Raw genomic sequence first — 18767 nt, forward strand, 5'->3', positions numbered from 1 at the left:
CTTCTGTGCAGACTGTGTCTTCCTTCTGTTTTGTTTTTTACTCACACGAGCAAGCAGCAGTGACGCAGGAAAAGGGTCATGTCCGCGACACGCACACCTCATACATGCTTGGATTCCTAACAAAGAATGTGGTAAATAGACCAACAGGACTCCTCGCCCGAAGCCCAGGGGAAGGAGGAGAGAAACAGTCTCAGTGAACCAGGGGGCAGTCTAACCAGGTACGAAGAGTCTTGGGAGAGAGAACGGGCCAGACAAAATATTGGCAGCCAGCCCGGCCGGTGTGGCTCCGGTTGAGCATCGACCTATGAACCAGGAGGTCAGGGTTCAATTCCCGGCCAGGGCACCTGCCCAGGTTGCGGGCTCCATCCCCAGTGTGGGGTGTGCAGGAGGCAGCTGATCAATGATTCTCATCATTGATGTTGCGAATTGTTTTTATCACTCTATCCCTCTCCCTTCCTCTCTCTAAAAATCAATAAAAACATTTTAAAAGTATATTTTAAAAAAGAAGGAAATCTTACCTTTAAAAGATATATATTAGAAGCCAAAAAGCTTCCGAATTTGATCAAAAGTAGAACGTACAGTTTTGGAAGCTCAGTAAACGCAAAACAGGAACTCACAGGAAGCCGCGCACATCCTGGCCCCGCAGCTGAGCCGCAGGTGAGAAGGGGGCACCTGTGGGCATGACTGTCCGAACTCCTCGGTCGCGTGGGTGAGGCTTGTGTCCTGATCTACCCCGGGGACCAGTCCTCTCTGTGGGGCCGGGAAACCAAAGAAACCAGTCATCTGCTCCCAACACATCCTGGTGGGACCGGCGTCCGCCAGCAACGACAGGCGTTCAGGTTCAAAGAAGGGAAAGGTCCCTGGTCCCAGGGGCAGCCTCCAATGGTGTCAAATGGTTCTGCGAGGAATTCTCTGGCTCCTGGGTCCACAGTGAGCCCCCCCCGCCCCCCCTCGCCATGAAAGGGTCCTCGCTGAGCCCCCCAGGAAAGGCAGCACGGTCCGCAGCTGAGCACTGGTGCGGTGTGTGGGCCGATAGCCTTTGTGTGGCGCTTCCTGTGGACCACGCTGGCCGTGTTCCTGCTGATGTGAGGCTCCGGGGAGGCGTGTGGGTTCCCAGCGGGCACCGGAGAACAATCATCATGCGTGTGCAGATGTGTCCTGGGCTCCCTGTTCTGTTCCATTAGTTGATGGGTCTGTTTCCATATCATTTCCATGCCGTTTGGACTACTTTGTATTTACGCGTGTGTGTGTGTGTGTGTGTGTGTGTGTGTGTATATGCATACTAGAGGCCTGGTGCATGAATTTGTGCTCGGGCGGGGCCCCTCCCAGCCAATCAGGGCTGTCTCGCCCAGTCCCAATCAGGACTGATCGGGCCGGCTGGGGGAGGGACTGTGGGAGGTTGGCTGTGGGAGCGCACTGACCACCAGGGGGCAGCTCCTGCGTTGAGCGTCTGCTTCCTGGTGGTCAATGCGTGTCATAGCTACCGTCGGTTGTCTGGTCATAATGGTCACTTAGGCTTTTATATATAGATAGATATATCTATCTATCTATCTATCTATCTATATATATATATAAATTTAATTTCAGAGAGGAAGGGAGAGAGAGAGAGAAACATCAATGATGAGAGAGAATCATTGATTGGCTGCTGCCTGCACCACCACCCCCCCCCCCCCCCCCCCCGCCCCTCGGGAATAGAGCGGCAGCCCAGACATGTGCCCTGACGGGGAATCGAACCGTGACCTCCTGGTTCATGGGTCAGCGGTCCACCACTGAGCCACGCCGCGGGCTGTATTGTATTTTGAGGCCAGGGAGGGTATTATCTCCAGCTTTGTTCTTTTTGCTCAAGATTGCTTTGGCTACTCATGGTCTTCTGTGGTTTCATATGAATTTTAGGATTTAAAAGAAGTATTTCTGTGAAAAAAGCCACTGGAATTCTGAAAGGGGTTGCAGTGAATCTATAGCTGCTTCGGGGCGTGTGGACAGTGCCACCACATTCACTCTTCAGTCCACAGCGAGGGGTCGTGCTCCATCGCCTGAGCCTTCCTTGCGCTCATCGCTGTTCCGCAGTCTTCAGTCTGCAGATCTGTCCCCTTTGGTTAAACGTGTCCCTAAGGTTCCTCTGTTAACGCCTTGGTGAGTGTAAGTGGGGTTTTCCTTAATTGCTTGTCCGTGTGGTCCATCGCTAGTGCGTAAACACAGATCTTCTGTGTTCATCTCGGGTCCTGCGGACTAGTTCTGTCGGTTCTGGTGGTCAGGTCGGGGTCAGGGCGCAGGTGACCCGGTGCCGGCGGGACCGCAGGTGGCAGCCGGGGGCCGGCTCCCGCTCCACGCGCCCCGCCCCGCCCCGCCCCGCCCCGCCCCGCCCCGCCCCGCCCCGCGAGCACTCGCGCGAGGATGCGGGTCCCTCCTCCCCCTCCCCCTCCCCCTCCCCCGCCCCCCTCCCCCGCCGCCGGGAGCGCGCAGAGCGCGGGGCGCAGAGCGGAGCGGGCGGAGAGCCGCAGCCCAGGGGCCCGCCCGCCGCCCGCGATGAGCGCCGCCCCGGCCGCCGGCCATGGCGAGGCTCCGGCGCGCGCCCTGCGCGCTGCTCCTGGGCCTGGCGCTGCTGCTGCTGCGGGCGCGCCCGGTCCCCGCCGCCCAGCCCGGCCGCTCGGACCTCAGCCTCATCCAGCAGCGCCCGCGGCCGCGGGACCGGGCCGCGCAGGACCCGCCCGAGGGGCCCGGGGCCTCCGCCTCCCCGGCGCCAGGTAGGTCCCTCCATCCCGGCTCCCCGCCCTCCCCGCGCGCGGCTCCGCGGCCTCTCCCTCCCCAGCCGGACCCTCTGGGCACCCGGCCTCCCTGCCCAGCCCAGACCCCCTGCCCACCGGGCCTCCCTGGGCACCCGGACCCCTGGGCATCTGGCCTCCCTGGGCACCCGGACCCCCTGGGCACCTGGCCTCCCTGGACACCCTGGGCTCCCTGTTCGGCCTCCTTGCCCCTGGGCACCCTGGTCCCCTGCCCAGCCGGACCCCCTGGGCTCCCAGCCTCCCTGCCCAGCCCAGGCCCCCTGCCCACCGGGCCTCCCTGGTCCCCTGCCCACCGGGCCTCCCTGGGCACCCGGACCCCTGGGCACCTGGCCTCCCTGGGCACCCGGACCCCCTGGGCACCTGGCCTCCCTGGGCTCCCGGCCTCCCTGCCCAGCCCAGACCCCCTGCCCACCGGCCTCCCTGCCAGGACTGGGCTGCGTGGGTGGGAGTCAGCCTGGGGGCAGGAGCTTTCTGGGAAGCCCGGGCTCTGCAGTGGGTGCGGAGGGGGCGGAGGGGGCGGGAGGGGGAGCCGGAGCTGCCTCCATGGATCTTTCCTCCCTCCCTCCCTGTTCCTGAAGGATCCCCTGCGGGGCTGTGCACACACCACACACACACACATACATGCGCGCACACTCACACTCACACACGCGCGCGCACACACACTCACACACACTCATACACACTCACAGACACACACACTCACACACGGTGCTCACACACATACGCACACACTCTTACACACTCACACTCCAACAGACACACACACACTCACACACAGTGCTCAAACACATACACACACACTCTTACACACTCACACTCCAACAGACACACACACTCGCACACACATTCACAGACACACACTCACATACACACACAGACACACACACAGACACACACTCACACACACACAGACACACACACAGACACACACTCACACACACACAGACACACACACTCTCACACACAGACACACACACACAGACACACACACACACAGACACACACTCACACACACACAGACACACACACACAGACACACACACACACAGACACACACACTCTCACACACAGACACACGCACACACACAGACACACACGCACAGACACACACTCACACACACACAGGCACACACACACACAGGCACACACTCACACACAGACACACACTCACACACACACAGGCACACACACACACAGACACACACTCACACACCCAAATTCACACACACACACACACACACTCACACCCCCCACACTCACACTCCAACAGACACCCACACTCAACACAGGCTCTCACATCCCTTCAGCACCCTGTTCTGTATCCGTTTCTGTCCTGCTCCCATCTCCCCGCCCGCCCGCCCGCTGTATTTAAATGCAGACATTGGAGGAAAAAGTCTTGATTGATTTTCATGTATTTCTCTCTCTTATTCCGGGAAGGAAGGGTGTAAGGTAGTTTGCAAGAATCCCTTCAGGATGTCACACACCTGAGGGGAGTTTGTGATGGAGGGGGGAGGAGGGGGAGAGGATGGAGCCCTGGTGACCCCACACAGCAAGGCCCCCCCGCCCCCCCCCAGGGAACTCCTGACCTGTGGGTGGAACTCCCAGGCAGGTGCCCAGCGCCCTCCAGCCAGGGACTGTGGCCCTCAGTCCCTGCTCCTTCCCCCCCACGAGCCCGCTCGGAGGGAGCTGGACTCCATTTCACTGCCTCTCCCCACCCCCACCCCATATGCCTGCCCTCCTGCTCTTTGGAAAGAAAAAAAAAGCCATCGATTTGTTGGCGAATGGGCTGAGGTTTTTGTGAAACCAGAGCGAATGACAGCATTTGTTTGTGTTTGAATGCTGCCCAGTAATGCTCCCCGAGAGCCGGGAAGGAGACTTTTACGAATGGAGCCAGCGTCGCACTTGGTGCTCGAGCCTCGTCCACGAGAGCGACTCCCGGGCACCCGGCGGACTGGGCCACCCCGGTGCTCTCCCTGTCGGTGCCCTGAGCGAGCAGGGGCTGGCCTCTCAGCAGGCAGGGTGCTCCCACGTGGTCCCACCCTGGACGCGGCTTCCCCAGGGGTTTCTGCACGGGGAGCTGAGGCTGAGCTTACGGAAGTGACAGGCAGGAGTGCGGGGGCTTCAGCTCCTGCAGGAGACGAGGGGTGGCCGGTTCAGGCTCGCCGTGCATCTCATTCGGTCTATCGTGGGGAATAGTGAGCGGTGTGACCGGGCGGTGCAGTGCGTGAGGAGGTGTGCGGGGCGCACGCTGTGACATCCTCGCACACGGACATCGCACTGACACTTCCTGTGTCCGAGGGGCGTAGTTTAGAGGAGGGTGGATGGCGGGAAGCTCGCAGGCTCTTCCTTTCTCCGCGTGCGATGAGTGAGATGAAGGAGCCACGGCCCAGCCCGTGGATGAGCCCGAGCCCTTGGCTTTCCCTCGGGAACTCGGGCTCCCAGCCGGCGCCCAGCAGGATAGCAGCAGCTGGAGGCGGCTTTCCTTGTTGGGGTGTCAGCGTGCGGGAGACAGGGCTACGCAGTGAAGGTCCAGTATCCCCGGGGACCGAGTGAAGGTCCAGTATCCCCGGGGACCGAGGTTTCTGGGGTGACCTGGCGGCCGGCTCTGGCCCGTGTTCCTCTCCTCACACCACCAGTGGCCTTTAAAAACATTCAATAGGATCCTTTCTGCCCACAGTCCTCCAGGGGCTGCCCACCGCCCTCAGACTGGACGCCGGGCCCTGGGAATGGCCTGCAGAGCCTCCACCCCGGCCCGAGCCTCCCCCACCCCCCACCTCCCACAGCCCTGACCCTCGCTCCCTCCGCAGCAGCCACCCTGCCTCTCTTCCTCCCTTTGGAAGTGGCTGGGGCATGGGGGCCTTTGCATTTGCCTTTTTTGCCTGGAATCCTGGAACTTCGGATCCCTTGGGTTTGCTCAGGTGTCACTATAACAGGGAAGCCCTTTTTATTTATTTTATTTTTTAATATTTTGGGAGAGAGAGAGAAAGAGAGATAGATAGATAGGCTTTCTCTGTGTGTCTCCCACTGGGGGCCCAGCCTGCAGCTGAGCCTGTGCCCTGACCAGAGCCGACCCAGCAGCCTTTCGGTGCTTGGATGACACCCAGCAACCGAGCCATGCGCCAGGGCGGGGAGCTTTCCCGACCAGTGTAGGAAACCACCATCTGTAGTGATTCTCCACGGCAGGCAGTGTCCTCGGCTCCTAAAGCCCATCTCCCTTCCTGGATCGTAAGCTCTGTGGCAGCATCGCCTTTGTTCCGTTCACTGTGGTATTAAACCAGAGGCCGGTGCACGACATTCGTGCTCAGGTGGGGTCCCTAGGTCTGGCCGGCGATCAGGGCGATTGGGGCCTGCTGGTTGCCGGCTGCCGGCTGGGGCCTTCCTTCCTTCGTTCTGTGCCACCCCCTGGTGGTCAGCGCACGTCATAGCGAGCAATCGAAGTCCCGAGGGGACACTGCATAGTAGCCTTTTATATATATACTAGAGGCCTGGTGCACGAATTCGTGCACTAGTGGATTCCTTGGCCTGGTCTGTGGGATCGGGCTGAAACCAGCTCTCCAACATCCCCCGAGGGGTCCCAGATTGCAAGAGGGGCAGGGGAGAGACTGTGGGAGCGCTCCAGGGTGTGTCTGGCCCATCTCGCTGAGTCCCAATTGGCTGGACCCCAGCAGTAACCTAAGCTATCAGTCGGAGCATCTGCCCTCTGGTGGTCAGTGCACGTCATAGTGAGTGGTTGAGCGGCCTTAACATATCATTAGCATATTATGCTTTGATTGGTTGAATGGACGACTGACACATAGCATATTAGGCTTTTATTATATAGACTAGAGGCCCGGTGCACAAAAATTTGTGCACTCGGGAGGGGAGGGTCCCCCGGGAGGGTCCCCTAGCCCGGCCTGTGCCCTCTCACAGTCTGGGACCCCTCGGGAGATAACGACTTGCTGGCTTAGGCCTGCTCCAGGGTGGCAGAGGGCAGGCCCAATCCCTAAGTGCAGCCCCTGGTCAGGCTCAGAGCAGGGCCGATTGGGGAGTTGGGGCGCCGCCCCATCATGCACAGAGCAGGGCGGATCGGGAGGTTGCAATGCCACCCTCAGTCACTTTCAGGGTAGACTGTTTGGGGGGTTGGGGCACCGCCCCCTGTTACACTCAAGGCAGGGTCGATGGGGAGGTTGCGGCGCCACCCTGTCACGCACAGAGCAGGGCCGATCAGGGGGTTGGTGCGCTGCACCCTGTCACACACAGAGCCACAGGGCGATCAGGGGATTGGGGAGCTCCCCCCTATCAGGCACAGAGCAGGGTGGATAGGGAGGTTGTGGCCCCACCCCCTGTCACACACAGAGCCGCAGGGCGATCAGGGGGTTTGGGCGCTGCCCCCTGTCACGCTGACCCCGGTGCCAGGAGGCATATTGCCCTTTTACTATATAGGATAGAGGCCTGGTGCACAGCTTGGGGCCGGCTGGGTTGCCCTGAAGGGTGTCCTGGATCAGGGTGGGGGTCCCCACTGGGGTGCCTGGCCAGGCTGGCTGAGGGGCTGAGGGCTGTTTTCCCGCTGGCAGTTGACTAAAAGCTCCCAATCGCTCCTTGCTTTTTTTTTTTTTTTTTTTTTATTCTGGGCCAGGTTTAGCTCTGAGGCCTCGCTGCTGAAAACATGGATACAATGTTGTGGTCCCGGGCTGACTGAAAGCCGGTTTTGTTTAGCTTCTTATTTGCAACATAGTAATAGTTGCTTAGAGTTGCAGTTGAGAGTCCGGCAGTGAGGCGGGGAACGTTGGAGTCTGCAGTTCCTGGAGGAAGCAAGCCTCCCTGCTTGCTTCAGTGCCTGGCTGCCGGCCGCCATCTTGGCTGACAGTTAATTTGCATAAGGATACGCTGATTAGCCAATGGGAAGGGTAGCGGTCGTACGCCAGTTACCATGTTTCTCTTTTATTAGTGTAGATAGGTTGTTCTGCATGTCTCTAATACCTAAAAGAGCACCTGCTGTGCCTAGGCCAGCATGGGTTTGTTGAATGAATGGATGGATGAGTAGATGAACAAAAATGCTGGCATCAGGCCCAACCAGCGTGGCTCAGTGGTTGAGCTTCGACCTATGAACCAGGAGGTCATGGTTCAATCCCCGGTCAGGGCACATGCCCGGGTTGCGGGTTTGATCGCCACTGTGGGGCGTGCAAGAGGAAGCCAATCAATGATTTTCTCTCATCACTGATGTTTCTCTCTCCCTCTCTCTCTCCCTTCCTCTCTGAAATCAATAAAAATATATTTTAAAAAATGCTGGCATCAGGATCCCTTTCGCTGATGTAACCTCTCGTGAAACTCTTCTTGGAATTCAGCAGGCGATATATGCAAGGTAAAGAAACGTTAGGTAGAAGTATTTGTGGTAGAGGTTATAAGTATATATAAATTTTGGATTTTTAATATTAGCTGATTTCAGTGTTTGTCTTATGCTGACCATAGCCGACTGATTGATGCCAGAGTCCAGTTACTGGGTTCTGTCCAGGAAATTCTGTCGCCGTGTGCACCGGCAATCCTCTTACGGCCTCGCAGGCATTAGCGTGTCTTTAAATAGCTGTGGCTGAGCAGCGGTTCTTCTTTGCCTCTGTATGGTGTTCTCATTCTCAGGACGTGGTCTGTGGAAAAGGAACGGACTTTTCTCAGGAAAAATCTAGAAAATGATGAAGACACATGCAGTGCGTGGTGTGTGCTGAGCAGATAGCAGAGAAACTAGCCATGGGCCTTGGTTCGTGCTCTCTGGGTTTTATGATTCAGAGACTGTACGTCTCTCTGTTTGCGAGAAAGGAGCATGAGGGTTAAAAAGGGGTGAGTGTGTCCCGGCCAGTGCGGCCCCTCGTTTGGCATTGTCCTCTGCGCCAAAAGGTCGCTGGTTCGGTTCCCAGTTGGGGCGCGTATGGGAGGCAGTGAATGGACGTTTCTCTCTCACATCGATATGTCTCCTTCCCTCCCTCCCACTCCCTTCCTCTCTCTCTGAAATCAATGCAATTGGGTGAGGATTAAAATAAAGTAAAAAAGTAAAAAGTAAAAGTTGAATATGAGGTTTAGAAAAATCAGGATTTAAAAACAGTAAATTTACATATTCTCATCTATACTAATAAAAGGGTAATATGCTAATTAGACCGGACGTCTTCCCGATGACCTTCTGGATGTCCTTCCTGACAAAGCCAGGCCCGAGATAAGCCTCCTGCCCTGCAGTCCCGGGCGCCAGTGGCTGCGGCTCGGGAAAGGGACAAGCCACCCGCCCACAGTCCCCTGTGGCTGCGGCCAGCCTGGGCGAAGCCAGCCCGAGTCCTGGGTGCCTGCAGCTGGCCAGAGGGAAGGAAGCCCGGGTCCTGGGTGCCTGTGGCCGGCCAGAGGAGGGAATCCTGGGTCCTGGGTGCAGGGACAAGGCAGAGGTGGTTAGGAGCGATCAGGCTGACAGGTGAGCGGTTAGGGGCGATCAGGCAGGCAGGCAGGCGAGTGGTTAGGAGCCAGCAGTCCCAGATTGCGAGAGGCATATCTGACTGCTGGTTGTGGGGTCAGGCCTAAACCAGCAGTCGGACATCCCCTGAGGGGCCCTGGATTGGAGAAGGTGCAGGCTGGGCTGAGGGACCCCCACCCCTGTGTACGAATTTTGTGCACCGGGCCTCTAGTTAACTTATCAAGTTGCCCTCCTTAGAGAGCAGTGAGAGGAAAGGCGGAGGCTGAGAACTGTCAGTCAGTGGTTTTCTCCAGAGGATGCAGCCGCTCCGGGTTCTCCAGATGAACCAGGGTCAGTTATTCATACATATTTGAGGGCCCGGGAAGGATGAACCCAGGAGCTGGTGGTGGCTGAGACAAGCGCATCATATTCACTCTGACGGACCGGCAGATGGATGGGGGCGGGGGAGCGGAGGAAATAATGAGCTCCATCTCAGATCCTCCCAGTGATCGGGTGGCGCAGGGATCTCCCGGGTGGTAATGAATGCCCTCGCATATGGGAAAGCGTATTTTTATGGTATAAACGTTTTGATTGTACATTTCACCGATATGTATTTTTAAAATTTTTATGTTGGAAAATGTCAAAAATACAGGAAGCAAATAAAATAGTATCTAAAAGGAGATTAACCAGAGAACTTGTATGCATATATGCATAACCATGGACACAGCCGATAGTGGGATGGAGGCCTGGGGAGGGGACGGGAGCGGGTGGAGGGGGCAATGGGTGGGGGGTAAAGGGGACATCTTTCAACAATGAAGATAAATAAATAAAAAACCCATACGCATCACAGCCTGGACGAAGGTCACCTTCAGTGGTGAATTCTGTGCCCACACCTCCCCCCGTTCCCCCATCGCCGGTTCTTCTTTCCCTTTGAGGTAAAATACACGGACATGCGCACCCCTCGGCGTGCTGTCTGACCGATGGGTGTCCGCCGTGGCCACCCCGTTGGAGACACAGAGCCTGCACATCCCCTCGCCGTCCCCGCGGGGCCCCTTCCCAGGCAGGGCCTCCTCGTTCCCGGGGCCCACCCCTCCGACGGTTTTCCCGATAGGTGAGCGTTGAATTTCCGCTCCTCCCGTGGAGTCTGTAGCACGGACTCTCTGTGTGTGTAGCTTCTCCCGCTCAGTCTGCTTTCCGTGGGTTCCCCCTGCTGTGGCTTGTTCAGTAGTTTTTCTTTTTCCTGCTGAATCGTATTTCATTATAGGAATGACCACGCTTGGTTGGTCACTGCTTCTGGGGATGGATATGTGGGCTGCTTCCCATTTTAGGTATTGCACATGGAGCTTCTACATTCCTGTACAGATCTTTGTGTTGACATATCTTCTTTAATATATATATATTATTGATTTCAGAGAGGAAGAGAGAGGGGGAGAGAGAGAGATAAACATCAATGATGAGAGAGAATCATTCATGGGCTGCCTCCTGCATGCCCCACACTGGGGGTTGAGTCTACAACCCAGGCATGTGGTCTGACTAGAATCGAACCCTGACCTCCTGGCTCATGGGTGGATGCTCAACCATTGAGCCACACAGGCCGGGCTGCACACATGTTCTCGAGTGCAATTGGAAGCGATTTTGGAGGAGCGGAATTGTTGGGCCAAGTGGTACACCTTTGAAGTTAAAAAATTTTTTTTTCATATTCTAAATACCTGAAACCGACCTCACCCAATTTAGTTTCAAATAATGATATTTGATATATATTATTACTGCCTACTTTTTATGGAATTCAAGTAATTTGATTTACACAAACCTGATTGAAATCTCCCATCCATGAAAGCGTTTATTTGCTTTCTTGCTGTTGTTGTTGAAGGAATTCGAGAATCAATAGGAGAAGTGGGGTTAGAGATCGATGGTCCTATCTGACATGCTCGTGTTGTAAAGGCCCTCTTCCCAGACGGGGTGGTTATGATTTCTTTCCGGGGTTTTCATAACCAGGGGGACCTGTTTCTTGGTGTTGCTCACAGGGTGACAGACACACACACACACACACACACACACCCCATTGTGAGGACTTCCGGTCCCGCGTGTTTGAGTGGCGGGTTCTCCGTGTGCTCAGTGTGACTGAACAGAAACTGACAGATGCTTTCCTGACACAAGCTCTTCCCCCACACTCGCCGCTGTCTGACTGGGTTCGCTGCAGGACTGTCGTCGTCCATCCTCTTGGCTGAGTGTAACGTGTCTTAACATTTCCTTTGTCCACACCGTCTGAGGGGGGAGATGGATATCAGCTTTTCCGTCTGCTGTTGGTAACAAGTGTGCTTTGGCCCAGCCGGCTGGCTCAGGGGTTGAGATTTGAACTACGAACCAGGAGGTCACGGTTCGATTCCCGGTCAGGGCACAGGCCCGGGTTGCGGCTCCATCTCCAGTGTGGGGCGTGCAGGAGGCGGCCGGTCCGCGATTCTCTCTCATCATGGATGTTTCTCTCTCCCTCTCCCTTCCTCTCTGACATCAATACAAACATGTGTTTAAAGTGGGCTTTGCCGTATGTGCCTGGGAAATGGTGGCTGGAAGGGCCAGGATGAGGTGCATCGTCCGCGTCAGGAAGGAGCTCCTGGCTGCTTGGGGGAGTCTGTTTGGAGGCGTCTAACGGCCGTTAGTGGAGGCGGAGCCTGTGGGTCCACGACAGCAGGTTCTGGGCCCACGGGTGGTGTCTCTGGTGACGGGGGTCCGGGGAGCAGGCAGTTCTTCAGTACCTGCCGACGGCGTCTGAGCCCAGGCCCGCTCGCCCGGGCCTGAGGGAGCGCGGGGCTCCGAGTGCGTGCGGGGCGGACGAGGCTGCGAGGGAACGGTGCCCTCCGGGACCTGCAGGGCTGCCTGGAGACTGGCTGCTGGCACCTGAGCGAGGGGGGGGGGGGGGGTGCTGCGGGGCCTCCTGTGGGTTCTGTGTCTTTCCCAGGAGCGAAGACTTCATGCTCATCTCATTTACACGCGATCGAGAGCGAAGGCCCCGCTCCCTGTGCTTTTTCCTCCAGGACGTTTCTAGAGCAGAGCAATTTGGGGAATAATTGAAGATTAAACGTGGGCCGGTGTTAGCAGTTCTCATACTTAGTTTTTTTTCAGTAAAGAAATATTATTCCTAAGCTGTATCGTTTCAGTTCACTTGTTAGCTTTGCTGGAAGTTAGAGCCTTTAGAAACGTGAGCCGATAGCAGTTTCTGTGTGTGGCCCTGCCCGCCTGCCGGCCTTCGCTGACAGCGGGAAGCTGGGAGAAACGCCCGGCCTCCACCCTGGGCTTCCGCTCTGAGCCCTGGCTTATCTCTGGGGTGAGTGCCCCAGGGATGTTTTATTGTATTTATTTAAAAATATGTATTTTTATTGATTTCAGAGAAAAAGGGAGAGGGAGAGAGAAACATCCATGATGAGAGAGAATCATGGATCGGCTGCCTCCTGCACGCCCCACACTGGGGATCGAGCCCACAACCCGGGCCTGTGCCCTGAGCGGAAATCGAACCTGGGACCCGTCATCCTCAGGCCACCACTCTATCCACTGAGCCACACCAGCCAGGGCTGTTTTTGTGTTTTCTTTGAGTGTGAGGCGTTCCTGCTACTGTGCCCGAGTGATGTGAAATCGGCAAGCGTGGCGTGAGCATGACCTCTCCTGCCAGGGCAGCCCCTGAACGGACTGGTGGCCTGACGGGCGCCTGGGTCAGTCCCTCCAGCCTTCGGCTCTTTCACGGCCTCTGCAGAATGGCCCTCGAGGCACAGCCAGTGTCTGGTGTCTGTTGATGCACCGAGGCCTTTGCCTGGGGTCATGTTCAGGTTTCCTGATGTCTGACCTGGAGGTACCTGACACCTGAAGGACCCTCTGTTCAGAGCTGTTGGCACCGAGCTGGGAACTCTGCACCTGGGCTCGCTGGTCCCTGAGAACAGGGCTGCGGACGGAGATGAAGCCAATAACTGTCATGAGCGCTCGTGACTGTGAGGCACGTGGACCCCAGCCAGGCCTGAGGACAAACCGCAGGCACCTCAGCAGGTGAGGCCTCCCTGGCGGTTCCTAACTTCCAAGGAGCCATGTGAACACCTGCGCCCCCCCCCCCCCCACCACCTGCTGAGTGAAGCCAGGCTGAACCTTTCCCTAAACGATTTTGGGGTCAAAAGAGAACTTTCAGACGACAGCAGCTGAAATCTGCCCTTTAACCCCTAGGGTGCCGGGGAGCACGATCACGCTCCTCCTGTCTTTCACCAAAAGTGCCGGGAGCGCTATCAAAGCTTCGAAATGGCGTCCAGTTCTAAGTCTGCTTTTATTAGTGATGACGGTATTGCTAAATATGTCAATGTAGTAAAGGTTTCCTTAAGTTTTTGGTTATGTAACTTCATTTACTTGCGATTCATAATTTTTTCCTAAACTGCTGTAAAATGAGCAAAAAAGCCTTGGCGACTTTAGCAGAGTTCCTAGGATATTGGTTGGCACTCAAAGGGTTAATTGTTACTTTCATCACCAGGACTGCGCCAGGCTTTCGGGATTAATGGTATCATCTCTCCACTCGGTGAAACCATATTTCCCGGCCTTTTTAAAAAATGTATTTTTATTGATTTCAGAGAGGAAGAGAGAGAGAGAGAAACATCAGTGATGAGAGAGAATCACGGATCGGCTGCCTCCTGCACACCCCACACTGGGGTTTGAGCCCACAACCTGGGCCTGTGCCCTGACCAGGAATCGAACCGGGACCTCCTGGTTCATAGGTTGATGCTCAACCACTGAGCCACACCAGCCGGGCCATTTATTTTTTTTAAAACAAAACTCGATCACCGATGGCAGAGAACACCCCGAGTGGACAAGGCAAGGAGACCACAGGTGGTAACGGTGTGTGTTCGAGGGGCGTGCGGGGTGCTGTGCGAACACAGCTGTGGAAGGAGCCATGATGTGAATATGCCCGCGTGCAGTTCTCACCCCTGAGCACCGTGAGCCTCGTTTTCTCTCCCTTTTCTGCTTCTTTCCCTGCCTGCCTCTATTTTTGTCTCCCATTAGCACTTGGCTCTCTCACTTCCTGGGCCAGGACCATGATCTCCTGCCTCTCACCCTCCCTCCCCCTCTCACCTCCTTTCCTGCCACTTCACAGTGAATTTAGAGTCCTTACCCCAAACAGGACCCTTTTTCTCCTCAAAGCACTGCCCCAAGGCCTCTGACTTTTAAAAACAAGTTTTAAATCTACAAGGCAAACAAGGGCACTTAATTAACCATCCTCAGTAATTACCAAGGAGCAGTTCTCTTTGCCCTAAAAAGGGGGCAGTCAGACACTTGTAGGCGCTTTGAAAGCTGGGTGACTCCTGAGCCGGCTGTGGCCTCCGCTCAAGGCAACAAAGTTTCAATTATAGAAGATAAACAAATGCCAGATACCTGCTTCCAGCCACCTCCACTGGGAGCTTGGGTGGTTGGGGGATTGTGGCCAGCCTGCAAACAGCCATCGGCCCCTCACCCAGGCTGGCCACACCCTCATGGGGTGAGGGTCCCCGCTGGGGGGCTTGGCCAGCCTGCAAACACACATCAGCCCCTCACCCAGACTGGCCAGGTACCCCAACAGGACCCCCCCCCCCCCCCCCGAAGGGGCTGTGGCCAGTCTGAAAACAGCCCTCAGCCCTTCACCCAGGCTGGCCAGGCACTCCTATATAATAAAAGGGTAATATGCAAATTGACCCTAACAGCAGAACGACTGGGAATGACTAGTCACTATGACACACACTGACCACCAAGGGGCAGACGCTCAATGCAGGAGCTGCCCCCTGGTGGTCAGTGCGCTCCCACAGGGGGAGCTCTGCTCAGCCACAAGCCAGGCTAATGGCTGCCAGCACAGCGGTGGTGGTGGGAGCCTCTCCTGCCTCCTCAGCAGCACTAAGGATGTCCGACTGCAGTTTAGGTCTGCTCCCTGTTGGCAAGTGGACATCCCCCGAGGGCTGCCAGGCTGCCAGAGGGATGTCTCACTGCCAGCTTGGGCCCGATCCCCCGGGGTGGTCATCCCTCGAGGGGTCCCAGACTGCGAGAGGGCACAAGCCGGGCTGAGGGACCCCCCCCAAGTGCACAAATTTTTGTGCACCGGGCCTCTAGTATGTGTATGTATGTGTGTGTACATGCATATATATATATATATATATATATATATATATATCAGAAAGGAAGGGAGAGAGAGAGAGCAACATCCATGATGAGAGGGAGTCATTGATCAGCTGCCTCCTGCACAGCCCCTACTGGGGACCGAGGTGCAACCCGGGCCTGTGCTCTGACCGGGAATTGCACTGTGGCCTCCTGGTTCAGAGACCAACACTCAGTCACTGAGCCAGGCGGCCGGGCCCCCGTCTCTTCCTATGTGAGCTGTGGGCGTGCCGATGAGACTTGCTCTGAGAGAGAGGAGACTCCGGCAAGTAATGGGGGTGATGTTTGTGTAACATCTAGAACTCACCAGCTCCATTGCTGTTACCGTCAGAGACCACATGTAGGAAGCTAAATATTTCAGAAGCTCAGCATTCTGTCTGGACGTATCGTCCGTACCAGGTTAGTCAGGGTTGAGTGTAGACAGAGGAGGTGACACCCAGTGTCACAGCTTTCTGGTCAAGGGGGCGGGGCTTGTGTTTCCTGTCATTGACGGTAAAAGTACACAGAAACTTCTGTAGTGAGACTATGAAGGCATCTTCTGGAGTGAAATTAGTTTTTCTTTTAGAACAACCTAGAGTCAGGGTTGTCCGTGGAACGTTATCTAAGCAAGGGGCAGGCCCCGTGGCAGGGGCTGCAGGTCTCTCACCGCATCAGCCCTTTTGTTTTGCTGAGAAGACAGACGGGCGCTTACGAGAGACTGAACTGAAACGGTTTTTCTTCTTGTTTTGTGTCCAGGAAACCTGAACACGGACCAGAACCTTCTCAGCATATGAATAAGCCGGCGAAGGCTGGCGGGCCCCGGGGGAGCTGTATTGGAAGGACAGGGTTTCTTCTCTCTGGAAAGGACAGGGCTGCTGGCAGCTCTCCCCTCTGCTGGCCGTGCGTCCTGCTGACGCGTGTTTGTCTGTTCAAATGGCATCTTCAGCAAGCACTCTTCTTAGGAATGAATTCTGCTGCAAAGCAGGTGAAATCCTGTTTATTTTTACATCCGAGAGGAGTGAATGGTTTCTCTCTAGTGCTGCGGTCACTCCACCCCTAATGGAGGCCAATGATTGATGGGCATATCGATCAGGTCTAGGGCATTGTGTTCCGTGGAAATGCAGGCCGTGGATTCCAGTTGGCCTGGCCTGTTGCCTCCAACCAGCTTCAGATTTTCTAATGTGACGGCATTTACAACTAAAGTAACACGTGACGGAGCTCTGATGGGAAGATGGGGTGAAAGAACGGAATGGAACAGAGGAGAGATTTTCACTTTGATCTCTCTAAGGAGGAGGCAGGAGAGATTGGGAGTTGTGGGCCACATGGACCCATCAGGAGCTGACGGAAACTTTCTCATGATGTAGTTTCCGTCCAAATTAAAGTTAAAGGACAGACAGACAGGAAGGTGTGGAGATGGGACAGAAACACGTCGCAGCACGTGGTGGGAATGCTCTCCGGGCCCTGGGACTGACCGTGACCGGGAGCCAAGGGCTCAGCCGGCTTCCCAGGCTTTTGGGTGGGGGGGGTGGCGGGGCGGAGGTAGCCTGGCCTGGACTTGTGCTGGGACCACTGATGACAGCTCCTGAGTGAGGTCCGGGGGCGGGTGTTCACCTCTGGATTGGTCAGTGGCCCTGATGGGCACGGGTGGCCGCGTGACTGTGACCTCTGACCTCTGTCACGAGCCGGTGCCTTCGGGCTCCGCAGCAGAGGAGGAGCCGGGGCTGCGCTGGGCCGAGGCGGCTTAGCCTGTGCGGCCACGACGTGCCCCGCAGCGTCCTGAGGGCGAGGCTGGGAGACGCTCCCTCATCAGCGAGGGGGTGCGTGCCGTGCACGCAAGACAAGGTGTCAGTCCTTCTGAGCCATAATAGACGTACGTACACGTTACACTGACCTTTCTGGGATTTGATGTTATTTTCTTGACTCAGCGTCATGCTGGGGAACTTTCCTTGTTGATACACTCACGTCTCAGTAACAGCCACGCCAGACGGGGCGCAGCCGGGGGTCTTCAGGGTTTGCTGTTATGCCGTGTGCAGTGACCCACCCGGCAGGGTCTCCTTCGACGCCTGGGCAACCCTTCAAAGCCTGTGTATACTCACCTGCTTTTAGTTCTCAACCTCAGCGGGAGGGCAGGGTGGGTGGGTGGGTGGGAAGTCAGACAAAGCACTTGTGTGCATCTGGGCATCTAAACCCAGGGACACAGACTGCAGGGTGAGGAAGGCCTGGGTGGGGGAGGCCTGGGTGGGGGAGGCCTGGGTGGGGGAGGCCTGGGTGGGGGAGGCCTGGGTGGGGAAGGCCTGGGTGGGGGAGGCCTGAGGGGGAAGGCCTGGGGGTAGACTAGAAGGGGTCAGTGGGGGGAAAGAGTTTGCAGCGTTCATGCAGGGACATGGGGTCTCTGAGTTCCATATGGCGTCTGCATTTTCAGTGTCCCCAGGCCTGTACAAACCTCCATCACAAGTGGCTGCACCATTTGAATTTCCTGGTTGTAGATAAGTGCGGAGGGGGAGCCGAGTGTGCCCCTCAAAGCCTGCCGCTTGGGGTGTGATTATGTTAAGGTGGCCACTCTGAGAAAGGGGAGCTCAGGAGCAACCTTTGACCTTCCCTGAAGGGCGCAAAAGAAGTTGGTTAGAGGCCCTGCTACAGGAAGGGCTATCGTCAGAGACAACTGGTTTCATGGAGCTGGGGTGATCTGGGGGGGGGCGGGGGAGCGGGGCCATGTGGTCCACGTCCTCCGTGGCCCCCCCCCCCCCCCCACTCCCCAGGTCAGGGTGGCCCAGCCAACAGCTGTTCACTCACCAGGGACGCTTCCTCTGCTTGTCCATTGCTTCTCATCAGAATGCGTACCCCTCGGCATGGCCTTTTGAATTTAATGCTGACAAAGCTTATATCTGAAATGTTTGATGTTATTGTGCATCAAGCTTTATTTATTTATTTGTTTATTTGTTTATTTAAGAAACAAGAAGCCGCCTTTGTGTTTCTTCGTTAGGTTAGCACTTGTGTATGTTTAACAAACGTATCTTATTGTGGAAAGGGTTACAGACGCCCCTTCTTCCCCAGGGAGCCCCCCCCCCCCCCCCCCCCCGCTCCCCAACGCCCCCGCCACCCCCAGGCCTTCACTAGGATGCGCTGAGCATCGTCTTTGTGGAGAGGAGCGTGTTGTGTGGGAAATGAGACGAGTGTAGGTGCTTGGAGTGCAGGGGGAGAGGAGGCTGGTTTCTGTAGAGAAATCGGAAGGAAGCCGGTTTCTCCGCGGGCGCCGTTGGCACCGCACAGCGTGGCTGCAGAGGAGAGGAGGCCGTGCCGGTGACAGGACGCGGGGTTGCGTGTGTCAGCCCCGAGGTCTCCGGGTGCACAGTCGGCCGTGCCTTTAACCCTCCGCACACGCGACCTGCCTGGACCCTACGGCACAGCTGGCGCCGTGTTGGTGCTGATGGGCTTCCCAAGGACCCTCGGCA

At 56.5% G+C, this 18767-nt stretch overlaps 1 protein-coding gene across 1 annotated transcript in view; it reads left to right on the plus strand.

The window, feature by feature from the left end:
• The first annotated feature begins 2551 nt into the window (after positions 1-2551).
• FAM171B (family with sequence similarity 171 member B) overlaps positions 2552-18767 on the plus strand; it is a 29693-nt gene continuing 13477 nt past the window's right edge. Inside the window, exon 1 of the mRNA XM_070421657.1 lies at positions 2552-2744. Within this exon, the coding sequence (XP_070277758.1) occupies positions 2552-2744 (193 nt within the window). The remainder of the gene's footprint in view (positions 2745-18767) is intronic.

This window comes from Myotis yumanensis, unplaced genomic scaffold (assembly GCF_028538775.1).
Source record: "Myotis yumanensis isolate MYYU_CA2020_CCGP unplaced genomic scaffold, mMyoYum1.0.hap1 SCAF_8, whole genome shotgun sequence".
Taxonomy (NCBI): Eukaryota; Metazoa; Chordata; class Mammalia; order Chiroptera; family Vespertilionidae; genus Myotis; species Myotis yumanensis.